The 22,471-nt window shown below is 27.7% G+C and overlaps 1 protein-coding gene across 1 annotated transcript in view; it reads left to right on the top strand.

The window, feature by feature from the left end:
* LOC111627004 (sodium- and chloride-dependent taurine transporter-like) overlaps positions 1 to 18,357 on the top strand; it is a 29,707-nt gene extending 11,350 nt beyond the window's left edge. Inside the window, exons 2-7 of the mRNA XM_023370546.1 lie at positions 10,245 to 10,357; positions 11,820 to 11,957; positions 14,889 to 14,991; positions 16,999 to 17,099; positions 17,170 to 17,340; positions 17,495 to 18,357. Coding sequence (XP_023226314.1) covers positions 10,245 to 10,357; positions 11,820 to 11,957; positions 14,889 to 14,991; positions 16,999 to 17,099; positions 17,170 to 17,340; positions 17,495 to 17,623 — 755 coding nt within the window. The 3' untranslated portion in view covers positions 17,624 to 18,357. The remainder of the gene's footprint in view (positions 1 to 10,244; positions 10,358 to 11,819; positions 11,958 to 14,888; positions 14,992 to 16,998; positions 17,100 to 17,169; positions 17,341 to 17,494) is intronic.
* Positions 18,358 to 22,471: the final 4,114 nt, after the last annotated feature.

Genomic DNA, 22,471 nt, shown 5'->3' with positions numbered 1-22,471 from the left:
TATTATACTCTGTAACACTACTAAATTAGAGCCTTATACCCCGTTCGCCATGTTCCACTTGTCGCCGTTCGCATATAACCTCCATCGACCGTTTCAATCTCGACTGAAACGAGATTTAATCGCGATCGACTCAAGAGAGTTCTTGAAACTAGATCCAGTCATACGAGGGATCAGAGCCGGCCCTACCATAGGGCGAACGGAGCAGCCGCTCCAGGCGCTAAGCCCTAGAGGGCGCCTTAGTGGTAAAGAAAATTAAAGGGTATAAATTAGGGGCAACTAAGGGGGCGCCATAATAGGATTTCGCTCCATCCTAAAACTTGCCTCGGGCCGGCACTGCGAGGGATCCCACAATCCCACGCGCGCGAGAAAATACAAGATGGCTGCGGAACACGTGTCCGGCTATCGATAGCGAAATAAAAAAGATATTGTATTTCGAGAAACAATGACATCTGTCTCTTATTATAATAATACCTAATGATAAAATAAACGATTTAAAAAGTTTTTTCTTGAGAAAAAGTCATAGGGAAAGCAATTAACTCCTTGGGACTCTAGCAATTTTTGATATTAATGTAATTAAACATAAAAAATACTTAAAACTGAAAAAACGAAAGAAATGCGTTAATTTTGAAGAAAAAGCTTCAGATTTTATTTTCCTTTGTCTCGTCTTTCTGTGAAATCTTACGCTGATGAGTCATTGTTTAAACAGCTGGATGACTTTGAACACAGCTGGAGTCCGATTTTCCGGAACATTCTCATAGAAGTCTCGGGAGGCGATAGGTTTATAGTAGGGTGAATACTAGTTGGCCGTATATTTTTAAAAAATTAAAATTTTTATTGCGATTTCCGACCCCCCCGACTTAATTAAACTTATATATAATAAAATCTATTAATTAAAAAAATTTAGAAACTATCGGAGGTCGTTTTTGACATCAGAAACTAGCTTTAAATAACTTTACCGAAGTAAAATCCGTGCGCTACAACTTTAGAACGATGAATGAAATTTGATATCAAACTCCAATTAAAAAGCAATTAAGTGTGAATCGTGCGTCATTAAAGATAAATTAAAATCGCGATAAAATTTTTTCGCGCGGGAAAAAATTTTTGAAAAAATTTGGAGACTTAAAAAACATTCCAAAAAGCCAAAAAAAACAAAACTTTTAGGGAGACCAAACGCCCGAGTTTTATGTAGCGCTATGTAACTTGCCCGAGATATCTCGGGATTGGGGTTAGGTTAAGGAAAAAGTTTGTTAGCGAACCCTTTGTTAAATATTTCGAATATCACCACTGTATTTATTTAATTTTGTATAAAACATCAATGGAGGAAGCAGAATTTAAAAATTGAATTTATGATAAACCAGGTGATAGAAACTGCCAAGATTTGAAAACATCACACTAACACCTTTATAAAAAGAAATGCTAAGCCCATTACATCCAAAAAATATAAAGATATGATGCAGTTATTGCCTTAAATATCTCCTGTGTATTATGAATGTTTCAAAACACATACACATAGTTATTTGAAATGAAAAACAGAATCTAATGTAACTCTTATAAAGGTCTATTTATACTGTTCATTCAGATACATAACAATAACATTCCATTTATGAACAGACAAAGTTGTCAAATGGATTTAAATGCAAATGTTTATACATAACAGAGCAGCTTTATTCAGACAAGAAGCTTCTGACATTCTTTGTTAGAATGTTTTGTCTGAAATGTACAGTACTGTACATATCTGAAGCTCTCAATGTATTAGTACATGCATGAACAGAGACAGTCAAATACTATGAATTACATTCAGACAGCTTTTGGCTTGCAATGGGCAATCTAATCTTATTCTGTTTTCTAAGGAAAATTTGTTTATTCCAAGAGAACATAAAAATCATATTGATGCATTCTAAAGTACTGGAAAAACTTTTCATTGTCATCCACCAGTTCTCTGAAGAGGATCCGGTATTCTCCATGAATCTTCCTTTCCTTTAGCATTTTATGAACACAATAAAAATGATGATATTTTACTTTCTTGTCATCTTTTTCCAATAGTAATACTACTATACACAAATCTTCAAAAAATAAATAGTCAAACATTGTGCATTAGTAAAGGACTGAAAGTCTGATTTGCAAACTTTGTACAAAACTTCCTGTATCTGAAAGGATAGTGTGAATATATGCCTGATGATGATGTTCGGAATGTTATAGTTACATGTCTGAATGGACAGTATAAATTAGGATTTTAGTGATTGGATTTTTCTAACGTTTGTTTAAGATGAGACAACTTTAATGACTAAAAAAAGGCAACAAAAAGACTTTGATGCATAATATATTTAATTTCAAGTATATTAAATGACACGAAGTGCCCTATATATATATATATCTTGATACATAGCCAAATGATTTATAGTCTGAGTATTTAAGGCAATCGTTTGGCTATGTATCTATTTCATTTCAAACAATTTAACAACTCTTAGTTCATCAGACATTTCATAACAAAAAATAATAGTGCAGTCTGAATAAATAATTCATATTTTCAAAATAAATAAATAAATCCATTTGGTGACATTCACAGAAAACAAAATACTAGTAAAATTCACATTGACTATTTACAAAATCCAGGACATATATTGCACTAAAATCTGGGACTGTCTAGGAAGTCTGGTCCCCTTACTGCAAATTGATCTTAATTAAGCATGATGTAATTTAATCTCAATTTTTATTTAGTTGGCTTCTTGTTCTTATTTATAAACAAAACTGGACTAAAACATTCAAGTAAAATTGAAATAATTAAAATTGAATGATTAAATAATTATTAAAATGGCATAAGTTCATTTATGGTTACCTAAAAACATTTGATTTGTAATCAATTCTCTTAAAACTCATTTGTATAATGAATTTACAAATTTTTAAATTCATAGATATGTGGGAAAACTTAGTAGACTATCAGTATTTTTTAACTAATTAAAATGCAAATCTTAAATATCTCAACACAAGGAAAAATTGATTTGCACCATTTTTGTAATAAATGGTCCAATTAATGTAGTTCAGCAGTTTGAACATTTTGATATTGCAGGAAATAACAAAGGGTGTGCTGATATTATGTACCTATAAATACAAAAGTTTCTATAAAAATTAAGTACTATATTATATAAATATCATAAATGTATCCATTAGTTGTGGGAAGTTGCCATCTGACTGATATTTATACATAGTTTTATAATATACATATGAGTGGAATGAACAACTTTGTAGTTCATGCTCTGAGAGATGCAATAAAGTTTTTACTTCAGTAATATTGCCAATACTTACAATTTTTTTCTGTAAAATATAAAATATTGTAAAAGTTGTGGTAATTTCCTAGGGAAAGTACTCCACACAAATTTTGTTTTTAACAATAACAATATTTATTTAATCAGTCTTCCGATATACATGTACAGTAAAACTGACAACAAATTGACATACAAAGAAATTCATGCATTTGTACAAATCAAAATTCACGTGTGTATTGACAGGTTCTGTTCAGTATCTCACCAATGTCAAGAATACCTAAGAATGAAAATCAGTTCTTTTTTCTACTTTTTATGTTGCCAACCTTGACACTTCCTTGTGATGGTGCCATCTGCCACCACAAAGTATTATTTTATATTTTATTACAGTTTAAAAATTACAAATATTTAAAAGCAATAATAACAGTGATAGAGTAATGCATACATAATCCTGATTAAATTGCCCAGTTAAAACATTCAATATCTAATGCATCTGTTTTGTCAAGACTTAGATTATTGGTAATAAATAGCAGAAAATATTCTACTGTCTTTCCATATACAGGTCATAATATGCAAATACAGTATGTGTAATGTTTGAGAGGAGCTTAAATTGTATTTCTTTCAAAGTGAAAACTTTTGAGAAAACCTAAACACTTTGAACTATATGCCCATCATCAGGAAGGCTATACACCCATCATAAGAATCATCGACTTCTTATGATGGGTGTATAGCCAGAAAATGCTTGTTTTCTAGTTTTCACTTCAAGAAAAGTAGTTTGAATTGGGTTTACGTTTGAAAAATTTTCTTAACAAATATGTTTAGAATGAGAATTTATTAATATGTATAAAATAGATCAGTTATTTAAGATGATAATATCATAATTTTTAAAATTTTGTATTAATTTCAAAATATTAAATACTAATAATGAAAATTTCTTCATTTGTCATATGCTTGTTTTGCAAAACTTATATGATTTTTCTCATTTGTAGAATCAAACTTTAAATACAGTGTATAAAATTTTGTTTAAAATTTTTCTTATGTTAAAAATTTGTTTAAAATTTGTAAATAAATATATTCTAAATAGTTTTGAAAGGGCATTCAAATAATGTGTTTTGATTTGTGATATTAAAAAGATTCAATAAANTTGATTGTGTTAAATGTTAAATTCATATAATAAAGTTAAATAAAAAAAATTATATATCTTAATATATTTAAATATTCCCTCATAATGAAGAAACATATTTTATATACAATATAATTTTCAAAATATATTTGTGAATAATTATAATGGTTTTGATTGTTGATAATAAAACAGAAAAAATTTATTTTATTAACTTTCATAGACTTACAGTATACAATGTTATATGCAATTGATAAGTAGGAAAAATGTTGTTGTTGTTAAATATCAATATAAAGTATGATGTTTTTGGCTGCATTTTATACATTCAATTAGATGATGATGAAGTGCAAATATTTATGAATGAAAACCATATACAGTAAATTGAGGATGGATTTATATTTACTTTTATAAGGGGCTCTACAAAAGTATAGAACTGCTCAAAAAATTGGTCTTTTAAAGTCATAACATGCACTAATAGATAGAAATAGTTTCCTAAAATTATGTTTTTTATAAGTTAGGTGCTGAATAACATGTTAAAAAATCTAACTTGTAGCTGACTGTGAAATAATGAAGAAGTCAATTTACATACTGCCACATAAGTAGAGAATTGCCATCTTTCTTGCAAGTTTGAAGCATGAAAGTATTTTTCTCATCATGCCTCGTGGTACCCATTTAACAGACATTAAGAAAGGTGAAATTGTAGCTTTGAGAATCACTGGTTTAAGTCATCAGGCAGTAGCAAATAGCATCAAGCGTTCGAAAAAGGTCGTTCAGCATTATTTGTCAAATCCTGCAAATTATGGACCAAAGTGTAGAAGTGGATGTCCTTCAAAGCTTACCCTGCAAGACTGCAGATGAATTATTAATGCAGCTTCTAATTCCAGTGTCCACACAGAAAATTTGGGAGAATTTAGGTATTTAAGTACATCATGAAACCGTTCAAAGGGTTTTATACCACAACAACAACATTGTTCGGTCTCGAATGAGAAGAGCCCCTGCTCTTAAGCCTGAGCACAAAGCTGCCTGACTCAATTTTGCTAGGAAAAATATGGCCACTCAATGGAATAAGGTAAGTTTTTTGTTTTGTTTAGACCTATCATATAGCAAAAGAAATAACAACCTTTTTGTTGTACAGATTAAATTATTTTTTGTCCAAAAAGATTATTTGGATGGGCCAGATGGTTTAGCGTTCTATTGGCATGATTTACAAAAAAATCCCAAGTACTTTTCATGAAGGAACTTCAGTGGTGGGAATGTTATGGTTTGGGATGCTTTTTCTGCATTGAGAAAATTGGATTTGTCATTTGTTACCTGTTGCATGAACCGTGCCAACTATCAACAAGTTCTGCAGAACAAATTGCTGCCATACAAGCATAGATGCAGAATTCTTGTTATTTTCCAATAAGACAACACATCTATCCATGGATCATAAGATATGAAACAGTGGTTTGAAAATAAAGGAATTGGCCAGTTTGTTCTCCTGATTGCAACAGTATAGAAAATGTTTGGGGATCTTGGTTGACTGAATTTATGACCAAAATCATCAGTATGCTAACATTGAATACTTAAAACAAGCAATTGTCACTGCTTAGCACCCTTAAGGCATCAATCATAAAAACTTTGTCAATAACATCAAAAATGCAATTTGGCATGCTATCAGTAAAGGACATGTGCAAATAAATTATTAAATTAAACTATTTTGTAGTATTTAATTCTTTTTGTATACATTTACTAGTCGATTCTATACTTTTGTGGTGCTTAAAATCAGTTTTTTTTACAATTTCTGCTGTTTTCTGCAATATAGGAAACTATGAGTTTCAACAAATTATGTTTTCATAAATCCTGAACAATATAAGAAAGGCAGCTACATCACATGTGTAATTTCTAACTTTTGTATAGTTAATTTGCAGTGGTTCTATACTTTTGTGGAGCACCTTATGAATAAATTTAAATCAAAGCATTATACAGTAATACCTTGACTTACGCGAACCAGGAGTTACGCGATTTTCAAATCTCATCAATTCGTCTTTTGTTTGAGCGCCACTCAACTCTCGATTACTCACTCCCCCCACACCTATTGTTCGGCTTACATGTTCGAGAACGGAATCAAAAGACAAGATAAAATTAACGAGAACATTTATTAGCTTACATACATCCGACTTGGATTTTACACAAATTGCGAAATTATACCACGACTTACACGAATTCAACTTATGCGGTTATCACTCGGTCCCACCTATCGCGTAAGTTCGGGGTATTACTGTAATTTATTTTAAAAAAAACTATGAAAATTGTTTCTGATAAATAATTTCTCTCTTCCTATAAGTATGTACATATTTTGTAATAATAAGGACATGATTTATTCTATCATTTATAATTTAACCATTTCATTGTAATTTAATTGTTAATCATCATTTTGACTACTTTCATATTAAAAACATATTTTTAATATGAAAGTAGTCAAAACAATGAAAAATTGTGTGAGATATTGAAAAAAGTGTTTGTATCTTGTATAAAAGAATACTGAGGAGGAAAATACTGTAATTTCCAAAATGCATCAGGATGAAATAAATTGGTTGATTGGCTAGTATTTTTGGAGTCTGTGGATGTGATAATCTGTGTAGCCTAGAATATAACATTGTATGAACTGATTACATATTGAGATATATATTTTATTCAAGCAAATTGAAAGTTTTGAGCTGATGAAGCAATTTTTTAATAAAATATTTTATATACATTTTAAATATATTCAATATGTTTTGTTTCTGTTTACTGATAAGTTGTTGATTTTCATTTGTAATTTTTACTCCATATGTCATTAGAAATACGTTCTTAACATCAACTAATATACTGGCCCACTGAAAATTTCTTTGATTCTTCAATAGATCAGATTGCCCCTTATTCTAGTCATTTTTTTTAATGAAGATTAAAATGTTCCTAAAAAACATTTATACTACAGTATTAGGTTGGGTAAAGTCTATAGTTAAAGTTCATAAATTACATCATTCTTATAGAAAAATTATCTATAAAAATGGGCTTGATAGAAGAAAATTTCAATTTGCTGTTATAAAAAAAAAATACATTATATTCAACAGGTTGTGACAGGGATGGGGAGTGTTAATAGAAAGATAATGATCCAAAAATTCAAAAATTTTTCTATTTGAAATAATTTTTTTGCCCAAATCATTATTTAGAAGTGTTTTGATCATTTATCACACAGCAAGTTCTTGCTCATTTAAATTGTTGCACTTTAATAGAATTTGGAAGTACTATTCTTTTGGATTCAGTATATGAAAGGATAATGGAACAGTTTAACCTTTACAAATACAAATAATGATAATAATAATGATTATTATCTTTACTCTAGGAATTACTTATACAATATCATCAGACTCCTATGGTAAATCAGTGAATTCCATTGTATTTTCTATTGGCCTATTTTTAAAATTAGTTTTGCATTGGCAGTAAATATGAATAAATTAATGTACTGTAGATCCTTTTTATGGAATTGCTTGATTTTAATACCAAGGGCAACAGATCAAGTATAACATCAGCATAGGGAGTGTCTAAAATTTAGTGACAAAATGTGATAGGAAGGGAGTAGCTAGTCAAAAAGAACTTAAAATTGGTGGCATAATATTTGAATGACCCATTTTCAGGACATATCCAAAGGGGAAATCTTTGAAAAGTTTGAGTCAAATGGAGAAATGAGAGTTACAACCAAGCCTCCAGACAGATGAGTCATCTCTATCCTTGCTGCTTCCTATAAATACTATAACCCAGAGAGTTTAAGTGATTGATCAAGATGAGATATACTCTCACTAATTAGATCAAGTCTTTTCATTATTTGCAGAGTCATTTCAGACAGAAATGTACATAAATAAATATCACCTAGTTCAAATACAGATGAGAAGTGGATAAAAGTTATTTCTGCTGCAGGATCTCAATGATTGCCCAAATCCTGCTGAATGTGCATCCAAAACATTTTGTTTTTTTTTGACTCTGAAGAATTCTGGTATTAATTAATTAATCCATCAATATTAAAACCCAATCCATAGTTTGTGCTATTTAATAATCTATTTATATTTGGAGGCATCTTGATTTACCAGTTCCTGGATCTCTCTCTCTCTGAATAAAAATATGTGGTTGCTGTACTTAGAACAAACATCATGCCAATTGTACATAATGCAATTGTACAAAAACCTCAAGCTAACTTAAAAACTTGTTCAGAAGAGAAAAATGAACAGTTAACCATCTGCCACCTCCTTCCCCTAATGGTCAAATACTCACAGGAAGTAAAAAACCCACTTATATGATATGAATTTATCAGTTCTCTAAAACCTAACTGGTGTCAGTCATCCTAATGTAATAAAATGGGCTTATTCAACTACTATATATAGTATTGGAGCCCCATATAAATTTTAAATAAATAGTACTTAAAAATGAATTGTATTTTTAATAATATAAAATAGTTTCTTCATTATCAAAAATACAGTAGTTTATTTAAAATTGTTAAAGAAATCAGATTTATTATAACAATTATTATTTCAGTTTATAAAACAGATGTAGCCATTATATTTGATAATTAATTAAATATGAAAATATTTTATTGTTCAATATATAGATATATATAAATTGGATTTTTTCATTTGTTATCTTTTTCTTACCTCTTTGGTCATTTTGCAGAAATCTTTTTCTCTTCTTCTCTACTTGAATCATTTCTATTCCCCCTTTCCCCTTTTTCATACTTTATCCATATCAGTTTCTGTGATCTTTTACATTATATTAAATAAAATATTACTCATAATTTATAACATCTTAATGCAAATTGATGATGAATTTATATAAAATATTATATTACAGTAATATAATATCTAGTGCAGTTATAATAGCAAAAGATATGTACAGAACTATTATGATTTGGAGTAGGGTATAATAAAAATTATAATTATGATATATTTTTAAATGCTACACACAACACTTAACACCTCAATACTACTTCCAGCAGTCAAAAGATTTTAATATTCTAACGTTTTCGGCCNCGATTTTTATATCTTACGCATCGTTTAAATATTTAAAAGTTCGGAACACAGCTGTATTCGATTATTAGAATCCTTCAAAAGATAGAACTGTTTTTTAATGTTTCATCCTGAAGAGGGCCTCTAAAAGACGGCCGAAAACGTTAGAATATTAAAATCTTTTGACTGCTGGAAGTAGTATTGAGGTGTTAAGTGTTGTGTGTAGTATATCTTTCCAGTTTACGTGTGTTAATTTTTTGTCTGATATTTTTAAATGATTGAAAATGTTTTTGAGCCAGTGGCATAACTAAGAAGTCAGACATCTGCTCACAAGAATTTTGCTGGAGCCCATTCCAAGAATCCTGCAAGTTTTGCTGGATCTGACATCAGAGCCCCAGTTGGCTGGGGGTTCACCCACACTGTAGGCTTTGTGGGCTTGTTATTTATGTCATTGTTTCGAGCATTTAACAAAATACTTTCTTGAATGAATTTTATAAATGTTCATAGCATTTGTTTAACTATTATTATTAATATTGTAAGTTCAAAAAATATTGTAAATACTTTTCTTCTTTTATCAAAAGAACTTTTAAGATTAAAAACTAAATTCAGTTATCAATTATAAAGGCTATGTTGTAATTTATTCTAAGTAATTCAGAAATTATTTACTTTGCATTTTAATTTTAATTTTTTATATAATTTTATAATTGAATTCATTAAGTAAAAGACATTTTTTACTTAAATAACATTTGATAATGTTTTAATATTTATTAATGAAATATTTTATATGAAAATAAAAAAAATTATCATTACTGAATTTATTTCATAAAGTGTTTTAATTATATTTAGGTCCAGGATTAGCTTTTATAGCATATCCAAAAGCAGTAACACAAATGCCTTTATCACCCCTATGGGCAGTTCTTTTCTTTTTTATGATATTAATTCTTGGACTTGATAGTCAAGTAAGTAAATATTAGTTATTAAACTCCAAACAGTAGGCCTATTATTATTATTATTTTTATTCATAAAATTAAACTTTTGTTACTTTTATTTATTTACCTAATTTTTCTAGTTATTCTATTTTTAGTTTATCAAATAAATTGTATAAATTAAATTTCATAAAATGAAAGAGCACTACTAAATTCAGGTTACCAAGCAATTTATTTATAGAAACAATTTTTTTTATTTATAAAAATTTGATGATGAAGATCGATTCTATTTGTAAAAATTTTTCATGAACTACATAGGCCAAATTTTTATTTAGTATTTACTAATAAAATAAAAATTTATTATAGCAATGTTTATTTTTATACTTAAAGAAACAATTGTTAGAAATGCAGAGCAATGTCATTTATATCAAAAAAATTAATCATGTAAACCAGCCAAATTGATCACTTTCAATTAAGATTAGCATTTTTTTTTATTAATAATTTTAAAGATTAATAAAAAAGTACTTAATGTAGTCTTCTTCAAGAAGTCATAAAGCTTTATTTTGTACTCAGCTGTATCAAATAGTTATGAAATTTTGTTTGATTAAAATTATTTCAAAAAACAATAATACTAAGAATTATGAAGATCTCTATATTATCAAGAATTTTATAAATTGTTTAAATACTTTTTGATTAAAACATTTGTTTGAAATGCTAAATTATCAATTGCTAAATTATTAAACAATATAATTTATATTTTTAAATTATTTCTTAAAAATATCAAATACCATATTTCCTGTAATAACTGCCAACTAGGCAGTTTTTTTATGGGTAAATTATTGGAAGTAAAAACATATTGCCATTATAAAGAGGAAAAAAAATATGTAAAATTAACTTAACTAAAATGTAAAACTTATTAAATTGGAATATTGTGACAAATATATAAAAAATAATTTGAATTTACTTAAATTATCTTAATTTTGATCATTTCCAATATCATAGTATCAAACATCAATAATAATTATTAGCCAGTATTCATTTTTTCAACTTCAATATTGGAAACCATTGTATCAATAGTCAATTATTCAATAATATCAAACACTACTAATATACTAATGTATTGTGTATAATTGGTTATTATCAGTATAAGTTAATAACAATATAAGTTAGACATGTGATTATTACGAGAATATTTACATGGGCAATTATTACAGGAAATACAGTGTATACATTTCAAATAGTGTCAATATATATAATTTTTTTCTAATAACTACTAAATTAAAATTTTGAAGAAAATATGTTGAATGTATTATTATATTTATTATTTGAAGTTTGCATAGGACAATATTAGATTAGGAACTTTTACTAATCTAATTACTATTTATGCAAACTTTTAGTAACAAAGAAATAAATTATTCCATTAATTTGCTTCAGACATTCAAAGATTTGAAGATATTCATCACATTAATTTTATTTCTTTGTATTCTGTTTCTAGTTTGTGGCTATTGAAGGCTATGTAACAGCTATTGTAGATATGTTTCCTCATATTTTAAGGAAAGGCTATCGTAGAGAATATTTTATTGCAATCACCTGTGCTATTTCATATTTAATTGGATTATCAATGGTTACAAATGTAAGAAATACTTCTTATAAGTTATTTTTAAATCATTGTAATTTTGAAAATTATATTGAAATTATTTTAACCTCCAAATTGTTTTCAGAAAAACTCATAATTAATTTATTATAATATTTCTGTATTTTATGTTTAGTGTTTCATCAAAATATTAAAATGAAAAGTTTAAATATCAATTTTATTTTAAATAAAAAAAGCTGTGTCTATTGTACCGTACACAAAATTATCATAGTTATTTACTTGGTTTTCTAACTAGTTAATTCATAAATGCTACAAATATTCAATGCAACAACTCTCAAAACTACTATTCCTCAGAGCAAAAGGAGAAATCTTTAAACATGTATAAGGAGAAATGCAAACTGTTATATTTTCCTTCTAAGTTCAGGAATGATTAATGTTTTATTTCAGATATAAGACAATATACTTGATAATATTGAGTCATTGAAATAAACTCTTGTTAACTTATAAATTTTTACTAATCAAATACTTTTAAATATCTATTTGAAATTAATTTGATAGTAGAAACATTACTGATAAATTGATGATGAGACTTTTCAGTTTTTCTTAAAATAAATTTTTAGGCTGATTAAAGACTATAATGTCTTAGAAACTTTTCAGTTTTAAAGAATAAAATAATAATTAAAATTTATAATTAAAATATTCTGCAGTGAGTTGCCTAACTTTCCTGGCAACATTTGGTGGCATCATCTGTTGTTATATTTTATTAAAATACTTTTTATATTTTTAACTATTATAAAATGGCAAAAAGCTTCATTTTAAGGATAGCAATGGGTTCATAAAAAAATTATAAATGCTAATAACAAGTGAAATCATCATTAAGTCTGATCCTACTGAAGATACACGTAACCTTTATCTCCCCCATCCCCTCGACCTTTGATAACTAAAATTTAATAGTATCAACTCTCTAATAAACAAACCTCCATGCAAAATTTCAGAAATTTTTGACAAAAAGCACATGAATTATTAAGCTTTAAAGAGAATGAACAAAATTGTGCTCTCCTCCTAAATACTAACATCCATACATATAGAAAAAATCCTGAATTATTTTGCATTTCTCAACATTTCAAAGTGACCTGAGTCAAAAAATGTAAAATTCTTGGAGAGGGGTCATTTTTTGACCAATTGCCATACTTTCCCTTTGTTATATATAACAGCTGGGAAAGTAAAAATTCAAATGAAATAGAAAGATAAAAATATTTCAATTATTTTAAACTGTAAATAAATAAAGTTGTTTTTCAAAAAATTTTGGCATTACTGACATCAAATTCAAACAATCACCTTAATGAATTGGGCTATTTTTGGCTATTATTATTATTATTCATTACAGTGATTGTTTGGATTTGATTAATATTGGGCTTTAAGATGTTTATATATGTATTACTGACTTCTACAAAATATCTATAAAAATATAAATTTGGATTTAAATTTATCCATTTTGTAATTAAAATTACAAAAATAAAAATATATTATGTTCAATAATTTGTTTGTTTCAATACAAGGTAATTTAAGACTTAAAATCTTTTAATCTTTCAATGGCACAATTCACATTTTTAAATATTTTATTTCTGTAATAAATTTCCATTTTAAGATATATTAATAAATGAATTTAGGAATTAAATTTGTTTCCATTAAAATAAAATAAATCATCCAATTATTGAATATAAATTTTGAAATAAATAAATACAACTTATGATCAATTTGATAGTCTTACATTATAAAATATTATAATTTCAGCTATAGAGAAGAATAATTAATTGCATGAACATTTTAGCATATGAAATAAAAATACTTTCTTTAGATTTATTGACTATTAAGTAATAAACACACTAAATACTGGATAATATTCAAAACACACAACCAAAAATCTAGTCCATGAAACACAATGATGGAGAAAATGAACATTTTCAATTGCTTTTAGCAATTATCCTCAAGTTAAAGAATGTATTCGGAAATGTATAAGTGAATAGAATGTACAATGGAATGTAGTAATTTAAATATAAAACAAATGCTTGATTAGCTGTCAGATATCTTGTGTTTATATTGTGATGTAAATAGCTAGATCTAAAAGTAATGTTAAATATCCAATAATGTCCTCCAGGCTGGTGATAATATGTTGTTGTCCATATAGTTGATAGCTGTGTTGTTTCTATTGACCTTGTAAATTTCCAGCATTTTCAGGTACTTAAGTAGAAGGGGCTCCCATGTGTGGTGAATGAGATGTGCATTATCAGTGTTCACTTGCACATCCTTATTCAAGGCATATATGTCTAAAACCATTGTAGTTTGCTTTTTATTAATTGAAATAAGATGATCTTGCAGACACTATTTTAATAGACATATCATAGACCCAATGTATTGTAGGTGTCGGCTGTCTCTGTTGTCCCGAAGTGGTATGGCATATAATCCTGGAAAGAACATCTTATTGTGAGGGTCTTTGGTATTTCTGAGAAATCTATAGATGGTGGGGTTCCTTCTGTAGGCCAAAGAATATTGACTATAGTTTTCATTAAAAACAACAGTAAACATTGAAATTAATATAAATCCAGATAAGTTATTCAAAGGTATTAGAGAAACTATTGTTTAATGTAAATGAATTCTAATAAAGCAGACTTTGTTGTTGTTATTTTATTATTAATATATTGGATCTATTAAAAAACAACAATCCATTATTTATTATTAAAATAAAAATGACTTTCAGTTTTGGAATGTATGGAGTTCATTATTTTAAATGAAATCAGAATAAAACATTCTTTCATTTAAGGAAAATACTTATTATTACATTTTGAAAATCATTTTATGTTATAAATATCAGTTTAAAATGTTAAAAATGATTACAGTTTTGTAAATTATATTAACTGATAACTTGTTAATGCATTAAATTTTTAAAATAAATATTTATTTATTTTCTAGGGTGGAATTTATGTTTTTCAATTATTTGACTATTACTCAGCAAGTGGTATGACTTTGCTTTGGTTTTGTTTCTTTGAATGTGGAGCTATAGCTTGGGTTTATGGTAAGTTGATATTAATTTTAAATTTAATGATAATATTCAGATAATATAAAGCAATTATATAATTGTCAGTTCTTAGCTAAATATGTTAATTCTATTGTTATAATTTTAAAAAAGAGAGAAATTTACAAGAAAATACAGTTCAAAAAGTTGATATGAACTATGTGTTATAAAATTATAAAAAAAACAAACACATCAATCTTTTTTGTTAAATTAAATGATAAAATATTTGTTTCAGTAGTGGATGAACAATGAATTATCCTACATTGAAGGCCTTGCATTTATTTGGGAAAAATTATTGATTTTTTCCAATCTTTCAGTAATACCTTCTGTACAAATGGAAGGTACAATAATCCAAAATCATTCCATAAACACCTTTTTGGCTGCTGGGATTAGCTTTTATTTAGCTAGAGGATGAAGTATTAGACTAAGTTGAAAACATTAGCTAAATAAGAATGAATCCCAGCAGCCAAAAAGGTGTTTATGGAATGATTTTGATTATTCTGTTGAGGTTGATGTAGTTTATTGGTACAATAATCATTTAAACAAGTAGATATTTGTTTGTAAGCATGACATATACTTATTATTGTATGTAAGAAGTAGTGTCAAAATGGAAGACTTGAAATTGTTTTTATGTTATCAAATATTAGCTATATGTTTATGTATTTATGGTATGCAGAGCTGAAAGATAAAAATAAATGATATATTTTAATTAAACAATTTCATTAATAATTAATAAATTCAGTATTGCTGCATTTCTTGAACTTTGTTAGATTATTAATTACAGTATATATTTATATGGGGATATAAGTTTATATATTTATTAATTTATAATGGACTATTAACTGATGAACAGTAGTTTCAGCTTTTTAGATGCAACTATAAATGTGATGAAATACTGTACTTCTAAGTTTTTTCACAGAAAAACAATAATTTACATTTATTTTAAAAATATTTATCAACAATTTTAAAACCCATTTGACCTCAAATTTGCATTTATTTACATATTTCATCTTTTGTCAAAATCTTATGTATGTGTTGTGACTACATTAATGATAATACATACAGAAATAACAACTCATAACCAATTTTAATTGATTAAGCCGAACTTTCTTGATGAAATTATTAAACTATTTTTGGGTTACATTACTAATTAAAATATTAATTAATTTGACTAGAGTTAAGCTGCCATCTTGTATTAATTTTAATAATTATAATACTGTAATTTAATTTAGAAATTTCCAGAAGAAAAAATCGGCCCAGAATGGGACTTGAACCTGAAACTTCTGCTTAAAGTGTAGATTGTTGCCAGTTATGCTATCCAGACCCTTGTCTGATCTTCACTTTCAGAACTATTAATTTAGACATATAACCATACTGGTTACTTACAGTGCTGACTGAAAACAACTTTAAGCATCCACAGCCTTTAACTTCCTCCATGGCATTCAGTTAGCTGGTGCATTTACCTGGCATAGTGTATATACTGTACATATAAACAACTCAATGTAGTTCAAAAGTAGCATGATAATTTCAGCAAGATAATTTGACTTAATAATTATAATAAATTAATATGAGATGGTGGATTAACCACATATCTCTAGTCAAATTAATTAATATTAATTAAGTTATTAATGTAGCTTATTAATTTTGGTAAGATCATTTGGCTTGATGATATGCATTACATTACTTTTATATATGTATTAAATAAGTAAAAGTGAAAATTTAAATTCATAATTAGTTAAATTATAATTAAAATTCATTGCAGCAAACTGTATCATTTAGGTTATGCCAAAGTAATATATTTTTTTTTTTATTAAAAGATAACTTGTAAGGACTGAAGTATGAACATAAAAATTTCAGTCATTAATGAGATAAACTATTTTAGACAACACAAGCCTCAATGAACTCTTCATTATTTATGCTAAAATAATAATTATTTATACAATAATAAATATTAATTTAGACTGATTGTTTAAAATATTTTTTTAATTATAAATATTTTTATTTTAGGTGTAGAAAGATTTTATGACAATATCTCTGATATGCTTGGATTTAGAATTGGACCCTGGCTACGGATTTGTTGGACTTACATCACTCCGACAGTTACAGGTGTAAGTATAAGGAAATTATTAAATACTGAACTTAATTTTTTGAATTTAACAAGATTATTTCTATGTTTAGGGCATATTTCTCTTCAGTTTAATCACATTTAAACCTGTAACTTATAATAAAGTTTATGAATATCCATTGTGGGCCACTGGAATTGGATGGGCAATGGCTCTTGCTTCCATGATGTGTCTCCCTGTCTATTTTTTATACAAAATGTTAGTTACACCAGGAACCCTTACTCAGGTAAGATATATATAAAATTTTTAAATACTAAATATGATAAAGACAAACATTTTAGTAATTGTTATTGTAAAAAGTTAAATGAGATTTTAATAATAATGGTGTCAAATATCAATAAATTGTCATTAATTTAAAAAAGAAAATTTTATATTTTTAGAGATGGAAAGTTTTGACTACTCCATGTATACCACCAAGATTACTTCCTACTACTGAACAAGTATCTTCAGCACTTTTAAAACCATCTGCATTGAATTGTAATGGTATTGATTCAAGTACAATTGTATGAGAATAACACAGTATTATAAATTTAAGAAAAAAGATTAGTCCAGTGCATGTATCCCATTATCCCTTTTTCATCAGTAATATTTTTAGATGTTTTTCAGGTACTAAATATTTTAAAATCAATTTTGCAGTATAATTTTATCATAAAGCATGTGTAAATTTTTCATTGATTTGTATTGTATGGGACCACATAGATTGAAAATTTATTTTCCTCTTCCATTAATGTTCTCAAAATTTCGTAAACTGCTTGGAGAACATATTCGATTGGTGCTTCGAATAATAGCTGTATCCACCTTCACTGCTCACCATGTAATGTATAAAGCTTTGTATGTATAATTTCAATCATAAAATTTATTTGCGATAGGGACCATGTAAAAAGAATGCAAGTAAAATATGTATTTCTGTTGGTATTTTGGCTATTTGGTAACGGCTTAGTTTTGCAAAATACCATTATTGAGATTTATCCACTTTTATATTATTTTAAAACCTTCCAAACGATCATCAATCAATTTAGACTGTGCCAATATTTTAGTCCGTTGATGTTTTAAACTGTACAAGATATTCTTTGTAGTAAAAATATTTCTTCAGAAAACTAAATGAATTGTGTTATATGAGATTATAATAGTTATTAAAATGTGCTGTAGAAATTAATTTGTACAATAATGAAATCTAAAAAATTTTGATAGTAATTTAAAATTATGTTTTAAACAAAGTAAAATTATTGTAAATGATTTAAACTCGGAGAAAATTTTAACAATTATTATAGTCCATATTTATCAAAGGATTAATTTGAAATTTTAATTGTTAAATTGATAAAATTTTTGCATGAATATTTTAATAATCTTAAGTTATAAATATGATTGATACCAATACATATACATATATATATAAAATAATTAAAACTGAAATTAATTAAAATATAAAATTTTAGCTTTTACAATGAAAAATTCTGAATTTAGAATTTTAAAAAGTTGAAGATAATCTAAAAAATGATTTTCATTCACTTAACTGTTAGAAGATAACCATTGATTTGTATTTCAATAAACAACAAGGATACTTAGTATAATAAAATTGGGATAATTTAAAGTTTTGTCTGTTTTATTTATTGATTTTATTACACTAAAATAAGTGAAACCCCATGTTATTTTTAACATTGAATAAATATAAAACTTTTGCTTTATTACAACAAGATCATACAAAAATCTAAACATTTAGTTTTAGATTTTTTGTTTTTTCTTAAGATGGGTCTATAGATCTGAAAACATTTGGAAATTTTGTATATTTTGCTCCAAAAGAATACAATGTTTTATATTTATTAATTTTATTACATTTATTTCAAAAAGTTTTCAATATATATAAATTCAAAACTTATATATACACACACACACACACACACACTTCAACAGAAATTTCATATACTGTATAGCCTACATATGAAATTTCTGTTTGACAATGAACTAGAAAATTCCAGACCAGGAGAGGATGGTTGAAGTTGACATTAGTGAAACACATTATTTTTCATATTTGGATATTTACATTGAATCAATCTATATAGTTAGTGTGCATGTGTTAGTGTTACTTTATATCTTAAAAGTGAAAGATATTGGACTTCACGCCAATCCATAGATAAGCAAGAAACGAGAAAATTATCATCCAGGCATTTTTTTGGTTATATTCCAAAGCTGTTTTGCCGTTAAAGTAATTCGAATTCGTTATTCGATAAAAGGATATCAACCGTTTTCATCTGCCCGAAGAAGACGAAAATAGTTTCGTCGAAAGCGCTAGTAATTTATAGCGATACTTGTACGTTGTTTAACACCTGGATGATAATTTTCTCGTTTCTTGCTTACTTTATATCATTAGTAAAATATAAAAATCAATTAAATATAAACATCCAAATATGAAAAAAAATGTCTTTTACTAATGTCAACTTCAACCATCTGGTCTGGAATTTCCTATAGTTCACTGCCAAACAGAAATTTTGCATAATCGCTGTCTATAAATTAAAAAAAAAAAAAAAAAGCAACGATGTCAATAGCAATACCTCTATGGTATTTTGTTATATTTAGTAGTATTGGATTTATTGAATGATTTTTAAAATTGAATAAATATTATCTAAATGGCAGTCATGTTATATTATACAAAATAGGAAATAGCTAATAGAGAACTGTGATTTACACTCCAGGTATATGCGGCTTAACGATAATATGTTCTAAACATCAGAGTGAAGCCTACAAGAAGCTTTAAAAGTACGGGGTGACGAACCTAAGGCATGCATGACCAAAGTGGCATGTCATGAGAAATCATCTGGCACATAACGTATACAATTTTGGTTTATCACCTGGGTTTTTCAATTATCCTTTCAGTTTATCAGCCTTCGCCCTTTTTTCAATACGCCTCTCTACATTTATTCTAATTAAATAATATTCGTTACATTTTTATAAGTATTGTTAAGTTTAAAACTTCCAAAGGCATAAATATATTTTTTTAAATATTATAACTAGGCTAGGCCTATATGGCAGGCAGACTCAAAAAGTTCTCTACCCGTGTACTACTCACGTGTACTATACATAATACCAGTGGCGTTCCGTGACATTTGATAATAGGGAAGCCGTGTTTCTGTAAGAAGCCGACTTCCAGAAGCAATCAGTTAATCGCGTGTCAGCGATGGTCTAGGATCCATTCGTATTCGTTTGTTCGATAAGCCAGAAAAACCGTAGACTTCTCTAAATGTATTTTTCATATCACAATTACATTCTGAATCGCTAGCCACGATATAAGGGCTACAATTAAAAATAAAATAATAAAAACTTACTTGATGAAATAAAATGTGTGGTGGATATACATACCTAGTATAAAATATTCTTCAAATGTATGAATATACTTTTAAAGGAAATTATAATTAAATATAGCTTTGTAAAGAAACGTACATAAAAGTAACGTAAAATATTCTTTACTTTTTAAATCCTAACCAACTTTGCGTTGAATTTTCATCGATTTTAAGCCTAACAATTTTTTAAAATAATAATTGTCGCTATTGTATCGTTCAAAATTATTTTTAAATTACAGTCGACCCCCTATAATGCGGTAGATACGTTCCGCTTTATAAGAATTTCGCGTTGTAGGAATCCTCAAATACACGAGTCAATCACAGCCCGGCACGTGTGCAGTTTACGGACTACGGCTGTTTGAAAGGTTTTCTTCTATAAAATTAATCAATTCTAGACTTATTTCACTCAACATTTCCAAAACACGTATAATTTTTTGGAAATAATCCGTATAAACTATGCTATAAACAAAAAATTGTAAAATTACTTACCGAGTGTGCACCGTTCGACCACGCCATTGCTTAAGCTTGTTTTCGTCGCGGAGCAGCGCATCAAACGGCGGGCGCATTTTCTGATAAGTTATTTTTCTGCGAAAAATTCGCTGAACTTTGGAGACATCATTAATAGAAGTAATTTTTATGACCGTTGAATAAGAAATGTTTTTTCACAAGAGATGTATAAAATTACAGTACTTAATTTATATACTGTACAAACAATAGTAAACTCAACTTACCCGCCTAAACTCTCTGTAGCATGTAAGTACTTCGACTGCTCATCCACTATTAGCCCAGATTCAACCAATCTTGTCGCGACAGGAGTCGGCGATGACGTTTTACCACATTTTACGAGTCTCTTTTAGCGTCTTTATACGAATACGGTCGCAATTTTTTCGCTGCGATATACGAATCCGCATTATATCAACCCGCGTTATAAGGGGTCAACTGTATTTTATTGCTCACAAAACAAACAACCACTCATAATTAGAAAATTAAATACTGGCCTCCCTTCTATGGTCGAGCCATGTTGCCAGCTAAAACACGCAAAAATTTAACAAGAATAATATTAAAGTAGCCAAGACATAGCCAAATATTGTAGTGCCACATCACTAGTGGACATTTGAAATTTGCCAACTAGAACGGTCGGTTAACCGATGTGACGGTTAATTGGGGTCGGATAATCGATGCTCTACTGTACATGTTTTCTAGTAATATTTAGGTGGTCTATCAATTATTGCTCCTTTTAAAATCGTCCCTTTTTTTATAATCTATATTTTTACTATTCCATAATATTATTTTTGAATGATACGATCTTCGAAAATTGATTAAGCTCAATTTGAACATTTAAGCTCAACATTATGAACATAGAAAAAATTTATGAACATTAACCCTCCATTACGAATTCCTTAAGGGGGCCTTCCAGCTTTTCTTGGCCCAGGACCTCTCTGGTACCAAAGACAGGCCTGATTAAAACTAAAAATAATTAAATTAAAATTTAAAAAATTTAAAACTTTGCTACCTAGCCAGAGTTTTAAATTTCTCTGGTGTTAGGTAATTTGTACTGTATAAATATAGTACAATTTACCGAGATTGTACTGTATTTATAAAATATGAATTCCTGCCTTTGTATGATATTCATACATACAAAGGCAGGAATATTCATAAATATATTCATAAATGTACCAAGGATAGATTTGGCCAATACCAGTGCTTTCAGTCTTTTCATTTTTCTTATATAACAAATATAATGTATTAATTTCTCATGCTATAGATTTGAAAAAAACACATAAAAATAATTACATAAAACACTTTTCTTTCAAACTGAATTGTACTCTGAGTTAATTAATCCCTGAAGGTTCTGGTTTACGTGGATTGCTCGAATAATTATTTTTCACAAATATGCTAAAAATTGACATTTTCTTATTACCCTTAAGTTTGCAAAACTTTCTGAGAAAGCATGTTCGTGCACTTACTCAGCAGTTTGCACTGAAAGATGCTGCTTGAGGTGTTTGGATAAATTGCTTGTTC

This window comes from Centruroides sculpturatus, unplaced genomic scaffold, assembly GCF_000671375.1.
Source record: "Centruroides sculpturatus isolate CEXI.00-Female unplaced genomic scaffold, Cexi_2.0 scaffold445, whole genome shotgun sequence".
Lineage (NCBI taxonomy): Eukaryota > Metazoa > Arthropoda > Arachnida > Scorpiones > Buthidae > Centruroides > Centruroides sculpturatus.
Note: the sequence above shows the minus strand (reverse complement) of the source record. Positions and strands in the feature narration are given on the sequence as shown.